Below are 23,963 nucleotides of genomic sequence, written 5' to 3'. Positions count from 1 at the left end.
TGCCTTTGATAGTAAAATCTTTTAAGCTTTTTGACAAGCTCTTACTTATTATATTCAACACCCTTGGAAACTAGTATCTCAAAGCTTCCTAATATCCGTCTAACACCATCCCTTCTGATCCTTTCTACAAATGGTAGAAAGGGATAACTTCACAAAAGCTCCCGGGGATGTCACTACTGTTTGTTTTGAGAAAATTCTAAAGTGAGATCACTTCAGTTATAAAATCTGATGGAGTACCTACAGACATCACCGTTTACAGTTTTCTCCAAATGCATAAAGTCCTACAAACTACTACTGAAACATCTTTCTCATTCTGGCCTTTTTCTGTAAATGTTTAGCAGAATTAACTACAAATGTGAAATATGTCACAGCTTAACATTTTGAAGAGCTCTCAGAAAGATGCCCAATCTGTGCTAAAGGCAAAAAAAAAAAAAAAAAAAAAAAAAAAGAATACAATCATCTTTTACTCACAGAGCTTTAGCCAAAACTGTCAGCCTTAAAGAAAATGCTATTCCAGATTAATGAGATTTTCAATCTGCTACTCAAAATATAATAAACTAAAGGAAAATTCATAGATGTTAGTTATGTAAGTTCCCTAATTAGTGGATGCATACATACTCCATTTTTTTGGTTTAAATGCCTTAACAAAAGCACCATCTCTGTAAGCAAAGTCAGTACTCACGGAATATAGCAGAGTAACACTGAAGTACTGTATAATGCTGTACAAAGCCATGAATTTAAACACACAGAAAGAAGTCATTAAAGCAGCACGGCCTTCCCTGGGAAAACAAATGTTGGCATATCAATATAAGCATCTGAACTCCTCTTCCAAGCCACAGTAATATCCTGACTGATGAACATCAACATTCAACAGCTATGACAAAGCACTCTTCTACCAAAAGATCAAAACTAAAGCAGAACCTGAAAGAGATGAAGAGTAGCGACCTGCTGCTAATGAAGTCAGAGATCGAATATACTAACACAGCATCACAACGAATTTATATTAATTTCTATGATGATTTTTTTTCTACGTTAGCAGAGAACATCACAAAGAGATAATGTTGAATTTGTGCTACCTGATAAGGTTTGGCACACAGGAAATACTAGGAGTTTTGGAGGTAAAGGGAGACGCCACTGAAGCCTCGAGCTCTGATAACGAAATGCCTCCATGTGCCCGCTTCAAAGCCTAGTGGTTTGAAGAAGAAAAGAGGTTAAGTTTTTATAAATGTGACTTAGACTAAAGAACTATAAATCACAAAAACCATACTTACACCACAATCATTTGCACCATCACCGCACATCCCAACAAAGTAACTAGAAACAAAAATTACATTAAGATTTTGATTACCTTTTTAAAACAAACAACATTTAACTTAAGATTCCTCCTGTGTTATTATGAAGAGCTAATAGACTGAGACCTCCCCACTGGAACTAAATAATCTTTTTATCGCAAGGACTACAGGCATGTTGCTTTTGCAAATGGCATCAGCTTGCAAGTCAAATGACCTGGGTTATTGTCCCATTTCTGTCACAAGCTGGGCAAATCAGTTTATCATCTGGCATCTCAATTTCCTTATCTTGAGAGCAAAGGTCTTGGGTCTGTACAGTCTTTAGTAACCTACTTTTACACTAAAACTTAAACATAATTATTTATACAATCTATGAAGTCACTTCCACAAGCTGAGTAAATGAACTCTACCTTACAGATATTACCTGGAAAAGGAACTGTAGATATTGTACTTTATCTAAACAAATTAGCACATGAACCTCTTTTAAAAAGGCACTTCAGAGCTCTCACCTATCTGATAGATGACAATACTATATACATGAAATATTAGTTACCTTTCCAGTTTTGAAAATGACATTAAAATCCATAAAAATAAAAAAAAAAAAATACTTACTCTACATTTTGCAATGCTTCTATTAATTGTGTCTTCTGATCAGGTGCCATACGAGCAAACACAGTGCCATGCAACATCAACTGGAAAAAAATAAATTTCTTTAAAATACTGTTCACAGTTTATTTGTGTGAACACACACATACATAAACCCATGTCACTAACCTTAGGAGCAAGGTCTTGGAAATGTTCTAGTATCACTGAAAATGATTTTCCATTCATTGCAAAATGGTAACGAGTCACCTGAAGATCCTCTAAGCTATCATGGACCAGTTTAATTGGAATAGCCTGTGTATGAGACATTTAAAACAATATTTAGGCAGCCAGACCAAGTAATAAAATCCTATTTTAAATACATTTGATCTATGGGGCGCCTGGGTGGCTCAATGGGTTAAGCCTCTGCCTTCAGCTCAGGTCATGATCTCAGGGTCCTGGGATCAAGACCCACATTGGGCTCTCTGCTCGGCAAGGGGCCTGCTTCTCCCTTCTCTCTGCCTGCCTCTCTGTCTACTTGTGATCTCTCTCTGTCTGTCAAATAAATAAATAAAAATTAAAAGAATTTTTAAAATAAATAAATACATACATACATACATTTGATCTAGGGGTACCTGGGTGGCCTAGTTGGTTAAGCATCTGCCTTTGGCTCAGCTCATAATCCCAAGAGTCCTGGAATCAAGCCCAGCATCGAGGGTCCCTGCTCTGCAAGGGAGGCTGCTTCTCCCTCTGCCTCTACCTGCTCTTCCCCTGCTTGTACTCTCTCTGTGTCAAATAAATAAAATCTTTATTTTAAAAAAAAAATCACATATATATTTGATCTAAAATGAAATTCTTTTATTTGATAATTTACATAAAACAATGAAAGTTTAATGTTTATTAAAAGTAAAAGGAAATTCAGTTTTAAGGTAATCTACCTATAGTGGTTATTTTAAAAACAACCAACCAACCAACAAAGGCTAAAAATCAGCTTCGGTATGAAATAACACATGGACTAAATATTATAGACCTCCTGCATCATTTATCATTACTTTTAAAATAGCTGCCTAGGCAGCTCAGTCTGTTAAGTGGCCACTCTTGGTTTCGGCTCAGGTAGTGATCTCATGGGTGGTGGGATCAAGCCCTGTGTCAGGTTTCTAGCTCAGCAGGGAGTCTGTTTGGGGATTTTCTCCCTCTGCCCCCTCACCCATTCTAACACACTCTCTCTCCTCTCTCAAATAAATCTTCTTAAACGGTTAAGATAGGATAAATATCTGGAATTTTCATTCTTTAAAATGGTGCTTCTCAAGTTCGTCAGAAATCACAATTTGAGGTAGCTGGGTCTCATCCAGCCCTGATAAATCAATCTCTGAGGATGTGGCCCAGGTGTCTGTTTTCATTTATTTTCTGTTGTGTTGTGTTTTTTTAATGCACCACCTTTTATTTTTGCAGACTAAATTCAAACAAGCAAGCTTCAAAAAGGAAAATTCTTCTTGACAATACCTCTGAGTCAATTGCTGATGAATTACTGCACTGTGTTAGGGTGTCTGCATAATGCCAGTTTATCTTGGCAACTTTCCCATCCTTCGGAGGTAATGCTTCAGCAATAATAACTTTATCCTGAGGTAGTATCATTCCACAGTCTCTGGCCACAGAAACAGCAGTCAACATATTGTCACCTAATTTTCAAAATATTGAAAATGCATTACAATTAAAATGGAAACATAAATGTATTCAACAATGAATATTTATCAAGAATACCTACTACCCCATGACTGTGCTTGGCAAAATGAAGATAATGTACAGTATTACTCTTGAATCTTAAAAGACGACAAAAATCAAAACATACTTTACGAAGGAAGCCTCAAATAATTCAAGCACACATATGCTGAATAGTCATACCATTCTCACAATTACAATTTTTAAAGCCAGATACACTGTGATCTCTTTCGGGTCAGGCACTAGTAGTACCTAGCGACACCTGGAACAGTGCTGCACATGCACAGAGCAGGTGTTCAAAAAATATCTGTTGGAATAACTTAGGAGTCACTGGGTCTGTACAAGAATACCTAGTATCACAGGAAAAAAGGAACAGGTTCCGAAAGCAAAACGATGAGCCAGGTAAACAAGAATACAATCTTCACAAGATAGGAAGAGAAGATAGATATCCTCTCAGTCAGGAGGAGAGAAATGAAAAGAAGCCCTGTAAGGATAGGATCAAGAAAATATCCACACATGTGAGAGGCATGTGAAAGGTCTGCAAAGCCCACTGCTGCCAAAACTGAAGGGCAGCAGGATTTCTTCCCCCAATTCCCACACACTATTTCCAACGGTGGCCTCTTGTGACCAGACAGACCCCCTTTGGACAAAGGTCACAGTCCGTCATGGCAGGGAAAGAGAGGAAAGAGACAGAGATGGAAAGTGCTTTGAAGGACCAATCCTTAGAACCAAGGAATTGCTGGGATGCTAATAAATTTCTACTTGAGCTACATAGTGATAAGTTTGCTATTAGATGGATCTCAGAGTCTGAAACAAAAAAACGTCAATTGCTTTTTCCCCTTAAGTCTTAGTGAACACATAAATGAGCCATAGAATGACTATCTTAATTCTTATTATTTACTAAGAAAAAAATACGTAAGAGTTGCCACAATTTCACACAACTAAGGAATGGGAATTATCTAATATCAACAATATAGTAACACCAGAGAATCATTTGGATATAGTCGTCAGAAATCAAAAACCAATCAAACAATGGCTATTTTCACTAGTACACATTCAGGCAATGAAAATAAACATACTCTTACACATAAAAGTGTAATTCTAACAAACATCTATTAGTCATTTTCCATGCATCTGGTATGGTTCTAAAAACTACACAAGACCCCAAAACGAACAAAACATTCTCTTAACTCTCTAGAATCTTATGCTCTAGTACAGAAAACAAATCTTAAAAACAAACAGCTTACACAAAATAAAATAACTGCTATAAAAAATATATGATTAGAGGAACAACAAAAAAGAGCAAAATCTAAATTTTTACAATACACCCTTCACTGTTTTACTACTTCTATAAAAAGAATTTTCTAGGCCTCAGGAGAGTTGTGCAAAGTTATACCTTTAAAAAACACTCTGAGTTGAAATGGGGCAAGGTAGGATGGAGTCACTATATGCTTTTGTAACTAATCATTCCACAATATCCTATAACCTGAACTCTTAAGAGTCACATTCAATTTTTCCTGTGTCCTTTTATAAAGTCTAACCTGTGACCATGACAGTGCGAATGTTGGCTTTATGCAAATCTTCAAGTACTGCAGGGGTTTCTTGCTTTAATTTGTTCTGCATTACAATTAATCCCATAAAATCCATGTTGTTTTCAATGACATCTCTGCAGAAAAAAGAAATTTTAACACAAAATGGTTTAGCCCAGAGAACAAATACTTTTCTCTTCTTATTAATAAAGCAAATTAAAATTCCCATAAATTACAAATTGAAACATTTTATATGCTGAATAAGCCCTATATATGTGTGATCGAGCTTAGTATCTCAAAAAATTCATACCTGGAAAAATAATTCCCAAGAGGCATATTCTGAAATAAAACATTACCCTTTGAAATGTGAGAAATAAGGATAACGTGAAAATGTTATCTTTTAAAACACTGAACACCTGAAGTAGTGAAAAATGTTCATCTTGTATTCTACCCACAAAATGAATGAGCATAAATAAATCTATACTTTACTGGCCCTCAAATATAACACAGCCTAAAATAAATGTTAAGAGAAAAGGAAAAAACTTGACCATAAGCACATTCAACATTGTTATACTGCATTCATTATTATCAAGCCTTTGATGATTTTGGAAGTGATCAAATTCTTTTTTTAAGATTTTATTTATTTGAGAGAGAAAGAGAGTAAGAGAGTACAAGAAGGGGGAGGGTCAGAAGGAGAAGCAGACTCTTCACTAAGTGGGGAGCCCAATATGGGGCTCGATCCTGGAACTCCAGGATCATGACCTGAATGAGCCTAAGGCAGATACTTAACCAAGGAGCCACCCAGATGCCCCTAAACTCTTGATCAAATTCTTGATCCTGGCAGTGTGATACAAAAACTATTTAGCAGTCTGACAATGAGCCCCAGAGATGGAGCTCTTACATTATTTATTAATATTCAGGGCACCTGGGTAGCTCAAACATTAAACATCGGTCTTCGGCTCAGGTCATGATTCCAGAGTCCTAGGATCGAGCCCTGCTTCAGGGTCCCCATTCAGAAAGAAGCCTGCTTCTCCCCCTCCCTCTGCCTGCTGCTCCTCCTACTTGAGCTCACTTGCTCTCTCTGTCAAATACATAAATAGAATCTTTAAAGAAAATTTCCTTTAAAAAATATTAATATTCAATAGCTATCAAGATGCTATTCCTTCAAAAGTTAAGTACCCACTCTGCACCAAGTAGCAGTACTATTCCCTGGAAGGTCAAAGATGAAAAGGTATGATCCCTACCCTCAAGGGGCTTTTGTGGGAAAACAGACATGCTGGCAAAGAGATATATGCAGGGGCGCTCGAGTAGCTCAGTTGGTTGAGCATCCAGCTCTGCTTTGGCTCAAGTCATATCTGAGGCTATGAGATCAAGTCCCACACTTGGTACAGAATCCGCTTGAGATTCTCCCCAGTCTGCTCCTCCTCCCTCTCTCTCAAATAAATAAATAAGTAAGTAAAACCTTTTTAAAAAGTGTGCATGCAAAAATAACATGTGCTTCAGCATCATCATGGAGATGGCTACATTCTTAAGAAATCTCAAGCTACGGAGGTGCCTGGGTGGCTTAGTGGATTAAGCCTCTGCCTTTGGCTGAGGTCATGATCTCAGGGTCCTGGGATCGAGCCCCACATTGTGCTCTCTTCTCAGTGGGGAGCCTACTTCCCCGGCTCCTCTGCCTGCCTCTCTGCCTACTTGTGACCTCTCTCTCTCCGTCAAATAAATAAAAATAAAATCTCTGGGGGGGGGGGATCTCAAGCTACTAAAATTCTATCACAGAATTATTTTTTTCTTTTTTTTTTTTTTAAATTAGACTCCACACCCGGTAAGGAGCCCAATGCAAGGCTTGAACTCATGACCCAGACATCAAGACCTCAACTGAGATCACAAGTTGGACAACTCAACCAACTGAGCCACCCAGGTGCCCCAGAAATACCCCCCCCACCCCTCCCCCGCGATGGAGAAAGAAGATTTGAGGTTAGGAACCAAAATTTCAGACTTCCAGTAAGAAGTGTTTTTTTGACACAAAATTCAATAAAGACACTTTAAGTACAAAGCTCTAGACCCTAAACAATCTTTGAAATATAATTTATAACTATGGGTAGTAAAGGTATTAAAGAATAGTTAAGAAACAATATAAAATGACACTGCTGGTGGTGATAGGAGAAATGAGCCTTTAGGTGAAAATGCACTTCAAGGAACAAATCTGTACCAATGTGAAACCCTGGGGTCCAAGTACTATAACCATTTTCCCATGACCTGCTAATTTCTGGCTACTACTGGTTTCCTAACAATAAAATGACACAGATCATGGAAATTTGTCCTCTAATGAATGAACAATACAATATTCAACTCAAGATGTAAAAGTTCAAGCAGTAAGAGAAATGCCAAAACCTGCCCCTGTAAGACAGAATGGAAAGACAGAGAAGGTCTTGGTTTACAGATGCCAAAGAAGGAGAGAAAGAGAGAAAGCAGTAGAGAAAGAGAGAAAAGTTGACAGGGATAGGATATTCTGGGCAGAAGGAATAGCTTATTCAAGGGCATGGAAGGATGTCTGATTAGGACAGATTCAAGAACTACAGACAAATCAGTAGTTAGTCTTAAAGGGGAAAAAAAGGCAAAAGGTGGAGCTGTAGAAAAAGAAGAGCCTCGTGTGTCCTTCATAGGAATTAGAACACAGTATTTTACTGCACCTCCCAACTATACATATTGATCAGTCCCATCTGCTGGTTACTGCTTTTCTTTTTTTTTTTTTTGAAATGTTCATGCTTAAACCACATCCCCCAAACATTCTGTGTGAACAGGCAGAATTCCTAACATAGCTTTCCTTTTAGCTATTGGGCTATCTGCTCCACTCCTTTAGTTCTCATTCAGAAAACCAGGATTCTACTATAAACACTGCCCTAACTCTTCAGGCTTAGGAATCCTCTGCTTTTCAAAAGCTTGCATTAGGACACTTTTACAAAAGACCTACATCAGTACTTGTTTTCAAAAACCCAAAGAAATCTGAAGACTTTTCACTTTCAAGAAAAAAGGGGGAAAGGCAAAACTGCATTCAGTATTTATTTTGCAGCAAGCCAATTCAGAAGCAGTGCATGCCCAAGCAGCTGGGAGTGGCCCTCCCAAGCTCCTTCCCTGGGTATTACAGTCAGCACCTCAGCATCAAGCCACATAAGTCTGAACTGTGCCTGTGAGCATCTTGCTCTATCTCGATTTATTGTGCCTGCATTAGCAAGACGTGTCCCAAGTTATGAGAGCTTAAGAGAGATTATTTTTGGGGTCTGGAAAAACTCAAGAATTTTTTCCACATAATGGTAACGGTTTCCTCGCTTTAATCATTTAATTATTTATATATTCAATTATTTATATATTTAATTATTTAATTATTCTGGCTTATGAACAGCTTCAAAGGAACACTCTACTTTTGCATAGTAGGAAAAGGTGTAATTAAAAGAAGCGTTAATAGTCTGTAATTTAACCACTGCCCTATTGTTGTGCTACTGACACTATTTAAACCTGAAGGGGGGGGGTGTTGGAAGAGGGTGGTGGGGTTATGGACATTAGGGAGGGTATGTGCTATGGTGAGTGCTGTGAAGTGTGTAAACCTGGTAATTCACAGACCTGTACCCCTGGGGCTAATAATACATTACATGTTTATAAAAAAATTAAAAAATAATTAAAAAATAAAAATAATTAAAAAAAAAAAAAACCCTGAACCTGTGCGTAACTTGTGCATAACACACGTAGAAATAGCTCTTTAAGCTGGATTCCTAGAACTGCACTTGCAGGATTAAACTGTATAAGCAATTTAAATTTTGACAGGTACTACACATGTTCATTAAAATTTTCTCAAGTCTTCACTAACACTTGATATTATCAATCTTTTTAATTTCACGAACCTCAGGAGAGAAGTGATGTCTCACTGTGGTTTAATTTTGTAGCTCCCCAAAGAACTAAATAATGTACTACAATTTCCATTTGTTCATTGGCCATTTGTATGCCTCTTTTTTTTTTTTTTAAGATTTTATTTATTTATTTATTTGAGAGCAAGCAAGTTAGCACAAGCAGGGGGAAGGACCAGAGGGAGAAGGAAAAGCAGACTCCCTACTGAGCAGTGAGCCTTACGAGGGGTCCTGGGATCATGACCTAAGTCAAAGGCAGACACTTAACTGACTGAGCCACCCACGTGCCCTTGTATGATACCTTTTTCTGATTTTTTATCTGCTTCTATCACTTTCCCTTTTTCCAATTAAGTGTTATGTGTTTTGTTTCTTTCCTGATGCATATTCCTGATGGTGAACTCTTCTAGTAGATGACGGGAGGCTATTTACTAGAATTCCAGGTAGGAGACTGGTATTAGAACCGAATGTTAAAAAGCTCTGGAGGCACTGTGGAACACAAATTGGAGAGAGGAAGACTAGAGAAAAGTAAATGTGATGATGGCAATGTCACTCGACCTTTGGGAGTTGGGAAAGAATACTGGCATAATTGGATATTATGACTCATGAAACTCTGACCAAAATAATACTTGGCTCCAACCACTGGGCAAAACCAAGTAGATTCTTTGGGAAGAATAAAATACAAGAGAATTATGCTTACATTTTAAAACTGTATTCCTAAAACATGCCTGACACATAGCAGGCACTAGATAAATATTTAACAAACAAACTGGTAAGAGTCCTGAAGAGTTGTACTTGTATCTCAATCACCTAAAACAAAATACTGCATTAAGTGCAGTTGCACACATTCGACAAATATTTAATAAATACAACATACAAATTGCCATATATGACTCATATAAACGAACATTATTGGAAAAACTGTAGAAAAAACGTTCATCAACCTTACCTGCTGATATTCTGTACTTTATGCCATGTGAGTTTTGACTCTAATTTTCTGTGCGCAAGAGCAATCACACGGAAGCCCTGTTTAGTGTAATCCTCTAAAACTTTTTCAAAATCAACAGGAACTTTAAAAAGGAAAAAATTAATGTTATTGTTAAAATTGCAAATACAATCTCACCCAAATACCAGAATTTCACTCAAAGCCTAGTTGCTTCCTTACCTGTTTCAGGTTTACAAAGACTGGCAATGACCTCAGGTGCTCCTTTCATGTAGGCATCCATCTTCTTATCTCCCAGCACCCTTGCAACCACACTCATACGTTGCAAAGCAGAAGAAAATGGGAACTGGCGAACAATTCCTATCTCATAAATAGCCTGTGTAATTTCAAAAAGATGCATAAAGCATTTACTATTTTTTCAGAATTAAAGCAAGTACACTTAAGTAACAAGTAAACATTCTTTACTTACTGGAAGTTCAAACAGCTCCTAAAAATAAAGCGAAAAGAAAAAAGAAAATACCATTTAGGTTCATTAACGTACTCAAGTTTAAAAAAAAAATGAAAACTTGATACATCCACAAAACATTACTTAAAAAATAGCAAGGACCTTTGATTATTTCAAACTCAGTTTTCAAGACTGCTTCTCTACTACCTCTCATTTAATAAAAATACATCCTTCAGTATTTTCAAATAATTTTGCTATCCTAAAATATTAACATATTAAGTACTAAAAGAAACTAAGGGGGAACATAATTTAAAATTCACCTAAATTAAAGCCTTCCACGTATCTTTCACTGAATCCTAAGAATACAGTTGCAATTTATTTTTTTTCTTCTTTTTTTTTAAAGATTTTATTTAAAAGAGAGCGAGAGAGAGCATAAGAGCAGAGAAGGTCAGAAGGAGAAGCAGACTCCCCATGGAGTTGGGAGCCCGATGCGGGATTAAATCCCAAAACTCCAGAACCATGACCTGAGCCAAAGGCAGTTGCTTAACCAACTGAGCTATCCAGGCGCCCCTATAGTTGCAATTTAAAAAGATAAATCACCATGTATCTAAATCACAAGACAATAAGTTGCTCAATAAACAGGAAGGAAAAGTAATGGTAAAGAGAATTAAATCTTAATGTTTTACAAAAATAGTGCTTGAAACACATCAGGTGTGTAGCTTTGGATAAATGCAGTTAAAATACTCTTATCTGCATAAGTTAAATAAAGGACATGTGATTTCATTTTCTAGCAACATTTCAAAATGAGGATTAAACATGAGCATCAACAGTTTATTATCCAACTTAACGTGATTTCACACCATTTCTTGGTTTCCTGCAGGTGTGGATTCAGGAAGCAGCTGTTTCGCTGGACGAACCACAGTGGGCATAATTCGATTATGAAGTGCTGTTTCCTCTTCAGTTGCTTCTTCCAGAATCTGAAAGGAAAATATCCAACACATTACTTCATAAAATTCAATTCACTGGTTCTACTTTAAAAACAAAACAAAACACTAAAATACATTATGGTTACCTTCAGTAATTTAAAAAAAAAAAAAAAAAAAAAGGCAGTGCCCAAGGAATAAACAAACACTACTAGTGAGTAGAGTAAAATATAAGCGAAATCAGTTAAAGTTCTGACAACCCATGGAAGATGAGAAGCAGAGGTAAGAAGTGAGATAAAGAACCAGAGAACAGAGAAAAACTTCTCATTTTGCTCTTACAACCTGCTGAATTAGATTCTCTGCAAAAAAAAAAAAACCAAACAAACAAAAAAAAACCCAGAAGACTCCTGCAGTACCACAAATGTTCAGTCTGTCATCCAGGGATTATCTTCTGCTACTAGGAAAGGATGCAAAAGTATACAGAGCACAGGGGAGGATTTAAAATAGCATCGTAGGGGGAAGCTGAGCTCGCCTTGTCCCTCAAACATAGCCAGATCAACATCCAACCATTCTGAGCAAGTAGGAATAAGAAAACAATCTGCACAGCTGGAAAGAATGTGGCAGATGCAGGGTTTGGAGCCATGAACTGGGAGGGGAGGAAACCCAAGGAGCCCCAAAGGAGCAGGAACCCTTTCAAGCAGCAAAGTAAGAAAGAGGGAGAGAGCAGGAGAGACCCCAGCAGGTGGGGAGCACACTGTAAGCCAAGACCAGGAGACCCCTTGGGTCGCATGTGGGAGACAGTGCTGCTTTCCAATCATACATTTGGAAGAGCGTATTTTGCCTCTCCAAGGACAAAAGGTCAGCTGTGAGCCACTGAGCTCAGCAGGGACAGAGGTGTGCACAGAGGGCAGATAACCTCCCAGCAGCTTTCCACTGTGAGCCACAACAGACCTAAACCAGTGAGTGCAGATAACCTCGCTTCCACTTTTCGCTGTCTACCACAATCGATTCAGCCTCTGTGCAACTGCTTTTCTGAGACAGAGTTGGGGACTGAGCTGCAGCTTTCCGCTGTGAGTTACATGAACTCTATCTAGCCTGTGTGTGTGTGAGCTGTATGACTGTTCTTCCTGGACAACATAGTACTGGTGCACCACAAGGTTCTCCTCTGGGATAGGGACGGGAGTGGGTACACACCTTGCCAGGCCCCTTGAAATTTGGGAGTTTTGAATCCCAGCCACAGGCTGGAGATAAAAATACAGAAGATCCGTGGCACCAAGGGTACTGACAGCCCAGGAACCAGACAGGTAAAGAACAGGGAAATGACAAAGGCCTGGGACACAAGAGATTATGGGCTTTTTTGAGAGGGCCTCTGCAGAACAGTAGCCAGAAGCTCCCTCCCCAGGGACAAGAAGGTAGAATGATGCCATATCCTTCCTCCTCCACCACCATCCCTGCCCCACACCAGCTCCGTGCAACTTCTGAGAGAAACACAATGCCTCCCCGGAGGCTGCAGTCCCCTACACTAAACCCTGCCCCCTGACCTGACAGGGGCATCTTTACAAGGGCAAGCCAGCCTGTAAACCAGCACAGCACGCCTCTCCCTCAGAAGACCAACATAGGCTTCCACATGTACCAAGTCTACTGATTAAAGAGTGCTCCAAAACATCAGCTTCTGATGGAAAGAGGACCAGACTTGCTTCTTCTTTTCTTCCTTAATTTTTAAATTTTTTTAATTTTTCCATTTCTTATTTTTTATCTTTTACTTTATATTTTTTCTTTCTCTCTTCTCTTTATCTTTTTTGGGGGGTATCAGACTTATAATTTTTGGTTCATTTGTTGGTTTTTTTTTTCTACTCTTATTTTTTATAACAGGCTTATATATTTTTTCTTCTTTTCTTCTTTCCTCACTCTTTTTTCCTTCATTCTTTCTCATTCTTTGGCATCAGGAGTTTACAGTTTTTTGTCTGTCTGCATTTTTGTTCCTTTTCTCCTGTCTTGGATCAGGCTTTTTTCTTTCCAAATTAACAGCAAATCAAAGCACACGAAGTTAAAGATCCAAACACTCCCCACTACAAGCACAGAAGGACTCTGGAGAGGACAGACCAGCTGGATGGAGAAGCCAAAACACAACAGCAGAGTGCACACAGCATACACCAGAAACACTTCTGAAGTTTTTGTTACTTTTTTTTTTTAAGATTTTATTTATTTGAGCGACAGAGTACGAGCAGGGGTAGGGGCAGAGAAAGGGAGAAGCAGACTCCCCGCCGAGCAGGGAACCAGCAGGGCTAAATCCCAGGAGCCTAAGATCATGATCTGAGTTGAAGGCAGCTGCTTCACTAACTGAGTCACCCAGCCGTCCCTTCTTGTTGTTATTGGTTTTTTTTTTCCTCTTTTTCTATTTTTCTTTTCTTGACAAATGACAGGATGGAGAAATTTCCCCCAAAATAAAGAAAAAGAGGTAATACTCATAGCCAGGGATTTAATCAATATGGATATAACTAAGATGTTTGAGCTAGAATTTAAAACAACAATTATAAAGATACTAGCTGGGCTTGAAAAAAGCAATGAAGACATGAGAGAATCCCTCACTATACAGATGAAAGAATTAAAATCCAGTCAGGCCAAGATTAAAAATGCTATAGTCAAGATGCAGTCCCAAGTGGAGGTCATAAAAATGAGGATGAACAATGCTGTGATACAGAGGATAAAATTATGGAAAATAATGAAGCTGCAGAGATGAGGGAAAGACTATTAGATCACTAAGGTAGATTTACGGAACTCAGCAATTCCATAATGCAAAATAATATCCATATTATAGGGGTCCCAGAAGAAGAGCAAGAGAAAGGGTTAGAAGGTTTACTTCAACAAATTATAGCTGAGAACTTCCCTAATCTGGGGAAGAAAACAGGCATTCAAGTCCAAGAGGCACAGAGAACTCCCCTCAAAATCAATGAAAAGTGGTCAACACCACAACAGATTATTACAGTGAAACTTGCAAATTACAAAGCCATAAAGAGAAAATCCTGAAAGCAGCTCAAGACAAGAGGACACATAAAGCTGGCAGCAGACCTGTCCACAGAAACCTGTTAGACCAGAAAGAACTGGCATGATATAGTCAATGAGCTGAATGGGAAAAATATGCAGCCGAGAATACTTTATCCAGGAAGTCTTCATTCAGAATAGAAGGAAAGATAAAGAATTTCCAAGACAAACAAAAACTAAAGGAATTCATGTAACTAAACCAGCCCTGCAAGAAATATTAAAGGGGATGCTTCAGGCAGAGAGACCAAAAGTAATAACGACTAGAAAGGAACAGACACAATCTACAGGAACAGAGAGTTAACACATAATACAAAAGCACTAAATTAGTATCTTTTTTTTCCAGAAAAAGAAAAGTTTTATTCAACCAAAAGTCAGCATTAACTGCTTTCCCCCCAGTGACAAATTTCTCCAAATACCATATATTTATAAAATTCAGCATGTTAAAATTTACTCAAATCCTTCAATTACTTTTCTCTATTAGAGAATGTTCTCTTTCTTAGAGTTCCAAATGATAAAAGAGGTGGTAATCTGTTGAGAAAAAGGTCAGATGAGTGTAATGGATATGGCAAAAGTTCTTGGCCCAAGGCAGTCATTCCCTATGGTGGTCTGGGAGTTCAGTGTCAAATGTTGTCATGGAAAACTATAGGTCCAGCCATATCTGATAACCAATGTAGACTGTTTTTAGATCCATTTTTGATACATATAAATTTGTATCTTTCAATAATTATTCTGAATGTAAATGGACTATATGCTCTAATCAAGACACGGTATCAGAATGGATTAAAAAAACAAGATCTGTTGATAAGCTGCTTACAAGAGACTCATTTTAGACCCAAAGACATCTCCAGGTTCAAAGTGAGCATTTATTATGCCTCTCTGCCTACTCTCTCTCTCTGCCAATGGACATCAAAAGAAAGCTGGAGTAGCCATCTTTATATTAGACAAGCTAGATTTTAAACCAAAGACTATAGTAAGAGATGAAGGACACTATACCATAATAAAGGAGTCTATCCAATAAGATCTAACAACTGCACACATGTAAGCCTCTAACTTGGAAGCAACCAAATATATAAATCAATTAATAAAATTAAATAAATCAACAGATAATAATACAATAATAGTAGGGGACTTTAACACCCTACTCATAGCAATGGACAGATCAACTAAGCAGAAGATCAAGAAGGAAACAAGGGCTTTGAATGATACACTGGACTTGATGGACTTGAAAGATATATACAGAACACTTATTCTAAAGCAGAAGAATGCACATTCTTTTCAAGTGCACATGAAACGTTCTCGAAAATAGATCATATACTGGGATACTGGGTCACAAATCTGGATTCAACTGGTACAAAAAGAGTGAGATCATACTATGTGTATTTTCAGACCACAATGTTGTGAAACTTGAAGTCAACCACAAGAAAATATCTGGAAGGACCACAAATACATGGAGGTTAAAGAATATCCTACTAAAGAATGAATGGGTCAACCAGGAAATTAAAGAATTAAAAAAATACATGGAAGCAAATGAAAATGAAAACACAGTTCAAAACCTTTGGGATGCGGCAAAGGTGGGCTTACAAGGGAAGTATACAGCAATACAGGCCTTCCTCAAGAAATAAGAAAGGTTTCAGATACACAAACTAACCTCACACCTAACAGAGCTAGAAAAAGAACAGCAAATAAACCCAGCTAAACGTAGCAGAAGAGAAATAATAAAGATTAGACCAGAAATCAATAAAACAACAGATCAACAAAACTAGAAGCTGGTTCTTTAAAAGGATTAACAAGATTGATAAGCCCTTGGCCAAATGTGTCAAAAAGAAAAGAAAAAGGACCCAAATAAATAAAATCATGGGGGCGCCTGGGTGGCTCAATGATTTAGCCTCTGCCTTAGTCTCGGGTCATGATCTCGGGGCCCTGGGATCAAGCCCCACATCGTGCTCTCTGCTCAGCGGGGAACCTGCTTCCCCCCCTCTCTCTGCCTACTTGTAATCTCTGTCAAATAAATAAATAAAACCTTTTAAAAATAAATAAAAATTAATTACTTTTAAAAATCATGAATGAAAGAGGAGAGCACAACTACCATCAAAGAAATATAATTACAAGAGACTATTATAAGCAATTATATGCCAACAAATTAGGCAATGTGGAAGAAATGGATAAATTCCTAGAAACATAGAAACTACCAAAACTAAAACAGGGAGAAAGAGAAAACCTGAACAGAACCATAACCAGCAAGGAAATCAGATCATTAATCAACAATCTCCCAACCAAAAGGACTCCAGGGCCAGACGGCTTCCTAGGGGAATTCTACCAAACATTTAAAGAATTAATACCTACTCTTCTGAAACTCTTTCAAAAAACAGAAATGGAAGGAAAACCCAAACTCATTCTATGAAGCCAGCATAACCTTGACCCCAAAACCAGAAAAAAAAAACCATCAAAAAGGAGAATTATGGACCAAAATCCCTAATGAACACGGATACAAAAATTCTTACCAAGATCCTAGCCAATAGGATCCAACCATACATTAAAAGGATTATTCACAGGTGCCTGGGTGGCTCAGCTGGTTAAGCAACTGCCTTCAGCTTGGGTCATGATCCTAGAGTCCTGGAATCAAATCCTGCATCAGGCTCCCTGCTCAGCAGGGAGTCTGCTTCTCCCTCTGACCCTCTACTTCTCGTGCTTTCTCTCTCTCTCAAATAAATAAATAAAATTTAAAAAAAAAAAAGGTTTATTTGTCACAATCAAGTGGGATTTATTCCTGGGCAGGGATGGTTCAACATCTGCATATTAATCAACGTGATACACCACATCAAAGAAAAGATCAGAACCATATGATCGTCTTAATAGCTGAAGAAAAAGCATTTGACAAAGTACAGCATCCTTTCTCGATAAAACCCTCCACAATGCAGGGATAAATGGACATACCTCAACTTCATAAAAGCCATATATGAAAGACTCAAATATCGTCCTCAACAGGGAAAACCTGAGAGCATTTCCCCTAAGGTCAGGAACATGACAGGGATGTCCACTCTCACCACTGTTATTCAACAGAGTCCTGGCAGTCCTAGCCTCAGTGATCAGACAACAAAAAGAAAGAAAAGGCATCCAAAATCAGTAAAGAAGTCAAACTTCCACTCTTCACAGACAACATGATACTATATGTAGAAAACTCACGACTCCAGCAAAGAACAACTAGAACTGATACATGAATTCAGTATACAGAATGCAAAGTGGCAAGATATAAAATCAATGCACAGAAGTCTGGTGCATTTCTATACAGAAAGAGAAATCAAGTAACTGATTCCACTCAACAAACAACTGCACCAAAAACCGTTAAGATACCTAGGAATAAACCTAACCAAAGAGTTAAAAGATTTTTTTCTCTGAAAACTAAAGAACACTTCTAAAAGAAATTGAGGGAGACACAAAGAAATGGAAAAACATTCCATGTTCATGGATTGAAGAACAAATATTGTTAAAGTATTTTAACTTTAGACATTAAAACATTTTAACATTAAACATTAAAATATTTTAACATTATATTTAACATTAATATTAAAATATTTTAACATTTTAACATAGGCTTAAGTATAAGCCTATACTACCCAAAGCAATCCCCACATTCACTGCAATCTCTATCAAAATGCCACAAGCATTTTTCAGAGCTGGAACAAACAATCCTAGAATTTGTATGGAATCAGAAAAACCCCAGTATGGTTCCGGCACAAAAACAGACACACAATCAATGGAACAGAACAGAGAAACAGAATAGAGAAACTCAGCTCTGTGGTCAACTAATCCTCAACAAAGCAGGAGAGAAAATCCAGTGGAAAAAAGAAGGTCTCTTCAACAAATGGCATTGGGAAAATTGGACAGCCACGTGCAGGAAAATGAAACTGGACCACTTTTTTACACCATACACAAAAATAAATTCAAAATGGATAAAGACCTAAATATGACAGGAATCCATCAAAATCCTAGAGAACACAGGCAGCAACCTCTCTGACCTCAGTTGTAGCAACTTCTTGCTAGACATGTCTCCAGAGGCAATCAAAAATGAACTATTGGGACTTCATCAAGATAAAAAGCTTTTGCACAGCAAAGGAAACAAGCAACAAAACTAAAAGGCAGCCTATGAGAAGATACTCAAAAAGGTCTTATCAGATAAAGGGCTAGTACCTAAAATCTATAATGAACTCACAATACTCACCTAAAAAAACAAAAATCCAATCAAGAAAATGGGCAGAAGACATGAATAGACATTTCTCCAAAGACATACAAACAGCTAACAGACACATGAAAAAATGCTTGACATCACTGGGCATCAGCAAAATACAAATCAAAACCACAATGAGATGCCACCTCACACCAGTCAGAATGCCTAAAAGTAACAACTCTGGAAACAGATGTTAGCAAGGATGCCAAGGAAGGGGAGCCCTCCTACACTGTTGGTGGGAATGCAAGCTGGTGCAACTACTCTGGAAAACAGTATGGAGGTTCCTCAAAAAATTAAAAATACAGCTACCCTACAACCTAGCAATTGCACTACTAGGTATTTATTCAAAGGACAAAACAACAGTGAATCAAGGGGCACATGCACCCCATGTTTATAGCAGCAATGTCCACAATAACCAAAATATGGAAAGAGCCCAGCTGCCCATCGACAGATGAATATATCAAGAAAATGTGGTATGTGTGGCACACACACACACACACACACACACACACACACACCCCAGAATATTACTCGGCCATCAAAAAGAATGAAACCTTGCTATTTGCAATGACATGGATGGAAATAAGTCAGCACTGAGAGTTATATGCAACTGATGAATCACTAAATTCTACCCCTGAAACTAAGAATATACTATATGTTAACTAAATTGGATTTAAATTTAAAAATATGGAACTCAGATATGGTTAGCAGAAACACTGGATCAAGCACATACTGAGGCACAAAGACAGGAGTTTAGTGTTTCAGACTGAACATTTCTGATTAAGATACTACTACCCTAACTGCCTGAAAATTAATTTAAAAACACTTATTTTTGGTGAAATAATTCCAACAAAATGTGTATTAAATACATATATACACGAAGCAATAAACTAATTTGACTTAAAAATGAAGGAATCAATCAATGGGAAAATGACTGGGAAGGGAACTGTGTCTAATTAACCAAGTGGATAGCAAGACATGTTTTAACATGTCTGAAATTGAAATTTATCTTATATGGCATCGATCACATCACATAACAGCAGTGTCTGGTTATGTGAAAACATTCCATTGATACTCCGTGGTAAGCTCAAACATCGAGCATCTCTGAGTAAACAAAACATACAATTGTACAAACTTAACTATAAAACCAGTTGTTTTTTAAGACCTACAAACAGAACACTCAATCTACTGAAAATCTGTTCAGCTGGAGAGAAGTTTTAGAGAACATCAAAATTGATCAGTCTTATTCGGCCTTACTCTTAAATTTTTCTCTGTAAGCCTTTTGGGAATTAAATTTGGTAAGCATTTCTTTTGGGCTATCAGAAGATGGCCAGCCATTCATCTCCCTCCCTATCAAAACATTAACTAAAATACCAATAAATAAATAACCAAATAAATAAACCTACAGAAATAAACAGAAAGTTAAAAAAAAAAAAGGAAAAGGATTTCAAATATAAATATAAAAGGCAAACTGAAACATACTAATGGATATACCAATGAAAGAAACAGTAGTAGCCCAGAGTAAATACAAGTGGACATATAGGAAAAGTACATTTGTGAACAGCCAGAGTGGAGCTAAGCCAAAAAAAAAAAAAAAAGAAAACCAGGGTCACCACCTAGAGATATGAACTACCTACCTGGGAGGAAGAAGGGCTGCTAATGGGAGCATCGGCACTCCAGAACACAGCTCCGCCAGGGCAAGTATTGTGGGAGCAGGTGAGGAGAGCAACCTAAAAGGCTAGTAAAGTAACTCTGCACCTCTGGACAGAGGCACGCCCACTGGAGCCCTCACCCTCAGGACTCCCCTTGGTCAGTCTTCCCCCTCAGGGAAGACACATCTCAAGAAAACAGGCTAACACACTACAGGCAAGAATAAAATCCTAACTACCCAAAATTATCAAATCAAACCTTCATTCTTAAACATGGAAGTACCATCTAGATGTATAATGAAAACCAAAAGCATGAAGGAAAAAACCAAGTATAGGGAGGGGGAAAAGAAAACTGACGCAGAGAAAATAATTAATTCAGAAGTCATAAGGGAACTTCAAAACCAAGCTCATTATTGCATCTGTAAAAGAACTCAATGCTGTGAAGTGATAACCAGAAAACACAGCAAGCACTCAAATTAAAATGATCACCAACAACAAACAGAAAGCTATAAACAAATAAACATGTATGTGTGTGTATGTGTGTGTCTCTAAACACTGAACGTAGAAAATAGCGACAAAAAAACACTGAAGACACCTGGCTGGCCGTACTTTCCACCGTGGTCAACAACTGTTGCTGCTGAAGATCATCTTACTGACTAGAGCCTACTACCCCAAGTTGGTGAGAGCTGACTTCTGCTATAAACATAAAGCAGGCACCTGAGCAGGTCATCCTCTATTAAAGGTGTTTAAGTGAGTTAATTTACCTATAACAGACACTTTTTTTTTTTTACAGAATTATGAATCTTTTTGTAAGGATGTATCTTTGGAAATTATCTAGTTCCTTTAATGGTACCATCAAAACAACTAACAGAAACAATCTCCTTCTGCAAGGTAGTTTTTACTATTATTTTTCTTAAAATTACTTGTGCTTTAAAATATTGAACTTACCCATCCAATGGCTTCAAACATTTTCAAATCAAGTGGATCACCAGAAAGCACTCCTTCAATCTTTGTTAGTGAATGACAAGTAGCCATACAAGCAACAAACTGAGACTTTACCAATATCTCATTGCAAACATTTTCTTCTGGCAAAAGGAAACTAAACAAAAAATGTACTGAATTAGATTCATAAGTCCCAAGACAATAAATATTCTATACATACTGTTTTATAAAATTAAAATATGCATTTCTGCATATAAAACTAAAATTTTGCATTTCTGCATGTATTTTCACTATAGTTTCTGACATTCAAAAACATTTTCTTCCATGTAAATTATTCTTAACTAAAATACCATATTACCAAAGATTCTAAATAATAATGCCAGACAAACCAAGAGAGAAAATACCAGATACCAAATAATTAAAATTCCTGCCTATGGCATATGATAGATCAGAATACATAAAATCTCTTCTGCAAAAATACAAAATGAATGTGTAACATGATCTTTTCAATGGGAAACCAAGCTCGTAACCATGAAAAGGAAATTTTCAAGTGCCAAAAATGAAAGGAAAGAAAAACAGAGGAGTATGAACCTGAGTTCTGCGAGGGAGGAGGAAGGGAAGGGAGCCAGCTCAGCACCCTAAGGCCCTGGGCTTTAATACCTACACAGAAACAGAAGACAAAATCCTGGCCAAGTACAAAGTGGGGAGTTCAAACTGAGAGGATCTTTTTCACCAAAAATAGCCAGTGCTCTTGAAAAACATCCTTGGAAAAAGGATGTATTAACTTAAAAAAATGGAGCATCTTGGACTACACAACCAAAGGCATAACTAAGAATAAGCTTAATTTCTTCCCCCCCACAAAGTTCAAGAAAATAGTTAATATCTGTATAATATTTACTATGCGCTAGACACCATTCTACTAACTTTTTTAAACATATCTGATTCATGTTCTCCTCACACCAGAGGAATAGGTTTTATTGTCCCCACCTTACAGATGGAGAAATTGAAACAGAAGGTGAAGTAAGTTTCCAAGGTTACAAAGTATGTTAAGTGGCAGAGCAAGGATTCAAACACAGGAGGTCTGGCTTTAGGACCTCAACTCTGAACCACTACACCGTTCAGGAGAGGATCTGGGTTTGAACACAGCTACTGCAGGTCCAGAAATCCTCAGGTTATGAAAGCAGCATTAAAGCTCATCTAGCACCACTGATACCACTCTCAGCCAAGCACAGTCAATATTCTCTAAAGAGGAGCTCCCACAACACAGCCACAAAGAAATCGCACAGAAAAATTCTTCTAAGTCCAAGTCCATAATTAAAAAACGCACTGGGAAACATTCCCATGGCTCAACAGACACAACAAAGACAGAATTAGAATCCCATAAATTTGAGATAATAGAATGGCAATCTGAAAGAATGCAAAAAAGGGGGGCACTTTTAAATTAAAGACAGAAAAAGAACCCCACGGTGAGGGGGAAAGGAGGAAAATCAGATTTACAAAGAACCAAATGCAGTTTCTTATTTAACCTATGGTTAGGATTCCCAGATGGAGAAAACAAAGAATGGGGGGAAGGTCATAAGAGAATAGGGAAAAAAGCTGCAATTTTTCCAGAATTTAAGAAAAGCATGAATCTTTGGAATCAAGAAGCAAATGAGTCCTACACAAATAAAAAGAGACTGCAAAAATCAAGGATAAAGAAGTATTCTTAAAACAAGAGTAAGAAAAGGAGTCGGGGGCGCCTGGGTGGCTCAGTGGGTTAAGCCGCTGCCTTCAGCTCGGGTCATGATCTCAGGGTCCTAGGATCGAGTCCTGCATTGGGCTCTCTGCTCAGCAGGGAGCCTGCTTTCCTCTGCCTGCCTCTCTGTCTACTTGTGATCTCGTTCTGTCAAATAAATAAATAAAATCTTTTTTTTTTTAAAGATTTTATTTATTTATTTGACAGAGAGAAATCACAAGTAAATGGAGAGGCAGGCAGAGAGAGAGAGAGGAGGAAGCAGGCTCCCTGCCAAGCAGAGAGCCCGATGCGGGACTCGATCCCAGGACCCTGAGATCATGACCCGAGCCGAAGGCAGCGGCTTAACCCACTGAGCCACCCAGGCGCCCCAATAAATAAAATCTTTAAAAAAAAAAAAAAAGAAAAGGAGTCGGGAGAAATGGAATCACACCATCAAAGTGCTTGAAGAACCGCTGACACCCTGGAAAGCTACGCAGCTACGCCATCCTTCAGAAGTGAAAACGAAAGCATCACCAATAAATGCAGCTGCAGAAGAGGACAATGCAGTCCAGGGGAGCAGGACTGAAGCAGCAGTGGATGGCAAAGACAGTCCTGAACTGAGGGAAATCTCAGCGTGCAGAGTATAAAACCCAAGTCCTAATCATAAAATACTGTGCAACAAATACATATAAATAAGGGAGGGGAATAATCAAAAAAGTACTCTATAGTCCGTGGGTTTCCTGGGGGTTAGAGAAACCCAATAAAGACACCCAAGAACTTAAGATACTAAAGACAACCATTAATAGTTTAAGGACAAGCAGTAAAAGATTAAAATGTATAAATTCTGAGAAAATGTACGCAAATATGAAAGAGAAATTTGAGAAAATGTGTGTTTGAACTGGGGCGAGGAATTACAGAAATAAGTCCCAATATATCTGAAATTACAAATGGGAACACAACAGCACAGGAAGATTAAAAAGCAAAGCGATGGAAAAGACGACACACTTGGGACGCCTGGGTGGCTCAGTTGGTTAAGCAGCTGCCTTCGGCTCAGGTCATGATCCC

At 37.9% G+C, this 23,963-nt stretch overlaps 1 protein-coding gene across 4 annotated transcripts in view; it reads right to left on the bottom strand.

The window, feature by feature from the left end:
- Window positions 1-23,963, bottom strand: part of ATP13A3 (ATPase 13A3) — a 92,812-nt gene that overhangs the window by 24,136 nt on the left and 44,713 nt on the right. For all 4 annotated transcript variants that reach the window (XM_059391261.1, XM_059391264.1, XM_059391263.1 and 1 more), the window contains 12 exons: window positions 21,191-21,341; window positions 11,264-11,380; window positions 10,428-10,445; window positions 10,181-10,334; window positions 9,965-10,085; window positions 5,132-5,256; window positions 3,375-3,550; window positions 2,064-2,186; window positions 1,902-1,981; window positions 1,272-1,314; window positions 1,077-1,186; window positions 683-779 (listed from right to left, as the gene is read on the bottom strand). In XM_059391261.1, coding sequence (XP_059247244.1) covers window positions 683-779; window positions 1,077-1,186; window positions 1,272-1,314; window positions 1,902-1,981; window positions 2,064-2,186; window positions 3,375-3,550; window positions 5,132-5,256; window positions 9,965-10,085; window positions 10,181-10,334; window positions 10,428-10,445; window positions 11,264-11,380; window positions 21,191-21,341 — 1,315 coding nt within the window. The remainder of the gene's footprint in view (window positions 1-682; window positions 780-1,076; window positions 1,187-1,271; window positions 1,315-1,901; window positions 1,982-2,063; window positions 2,187-3,374; window positions 3,551-5,131; window positions 5,257-9,964; window positions 10,086-10,180; window positions 10,335-10,427; window positions 10,446-11,263; window positions 11,381-21,190; window positions 21,342-23,963) is intronic.

This window comes from Mustela nigripes, chromosome 2 (assembly GCF_022355385.1).
Source record: "Mustela nigripes isolate SB6536 chromosome 2, MUSNIG.SB6536, whole genome shotgun sequence".
NCBI classification, from domain to species: Eukaryota; Metazoa; Chordata; class Mammalia; order Carnivora; family Mustelidae; genus Mustela; species Mustela nigripes.
This window is presented reverse-complemented; position numbering and strand designations above follow the sequence as displayed.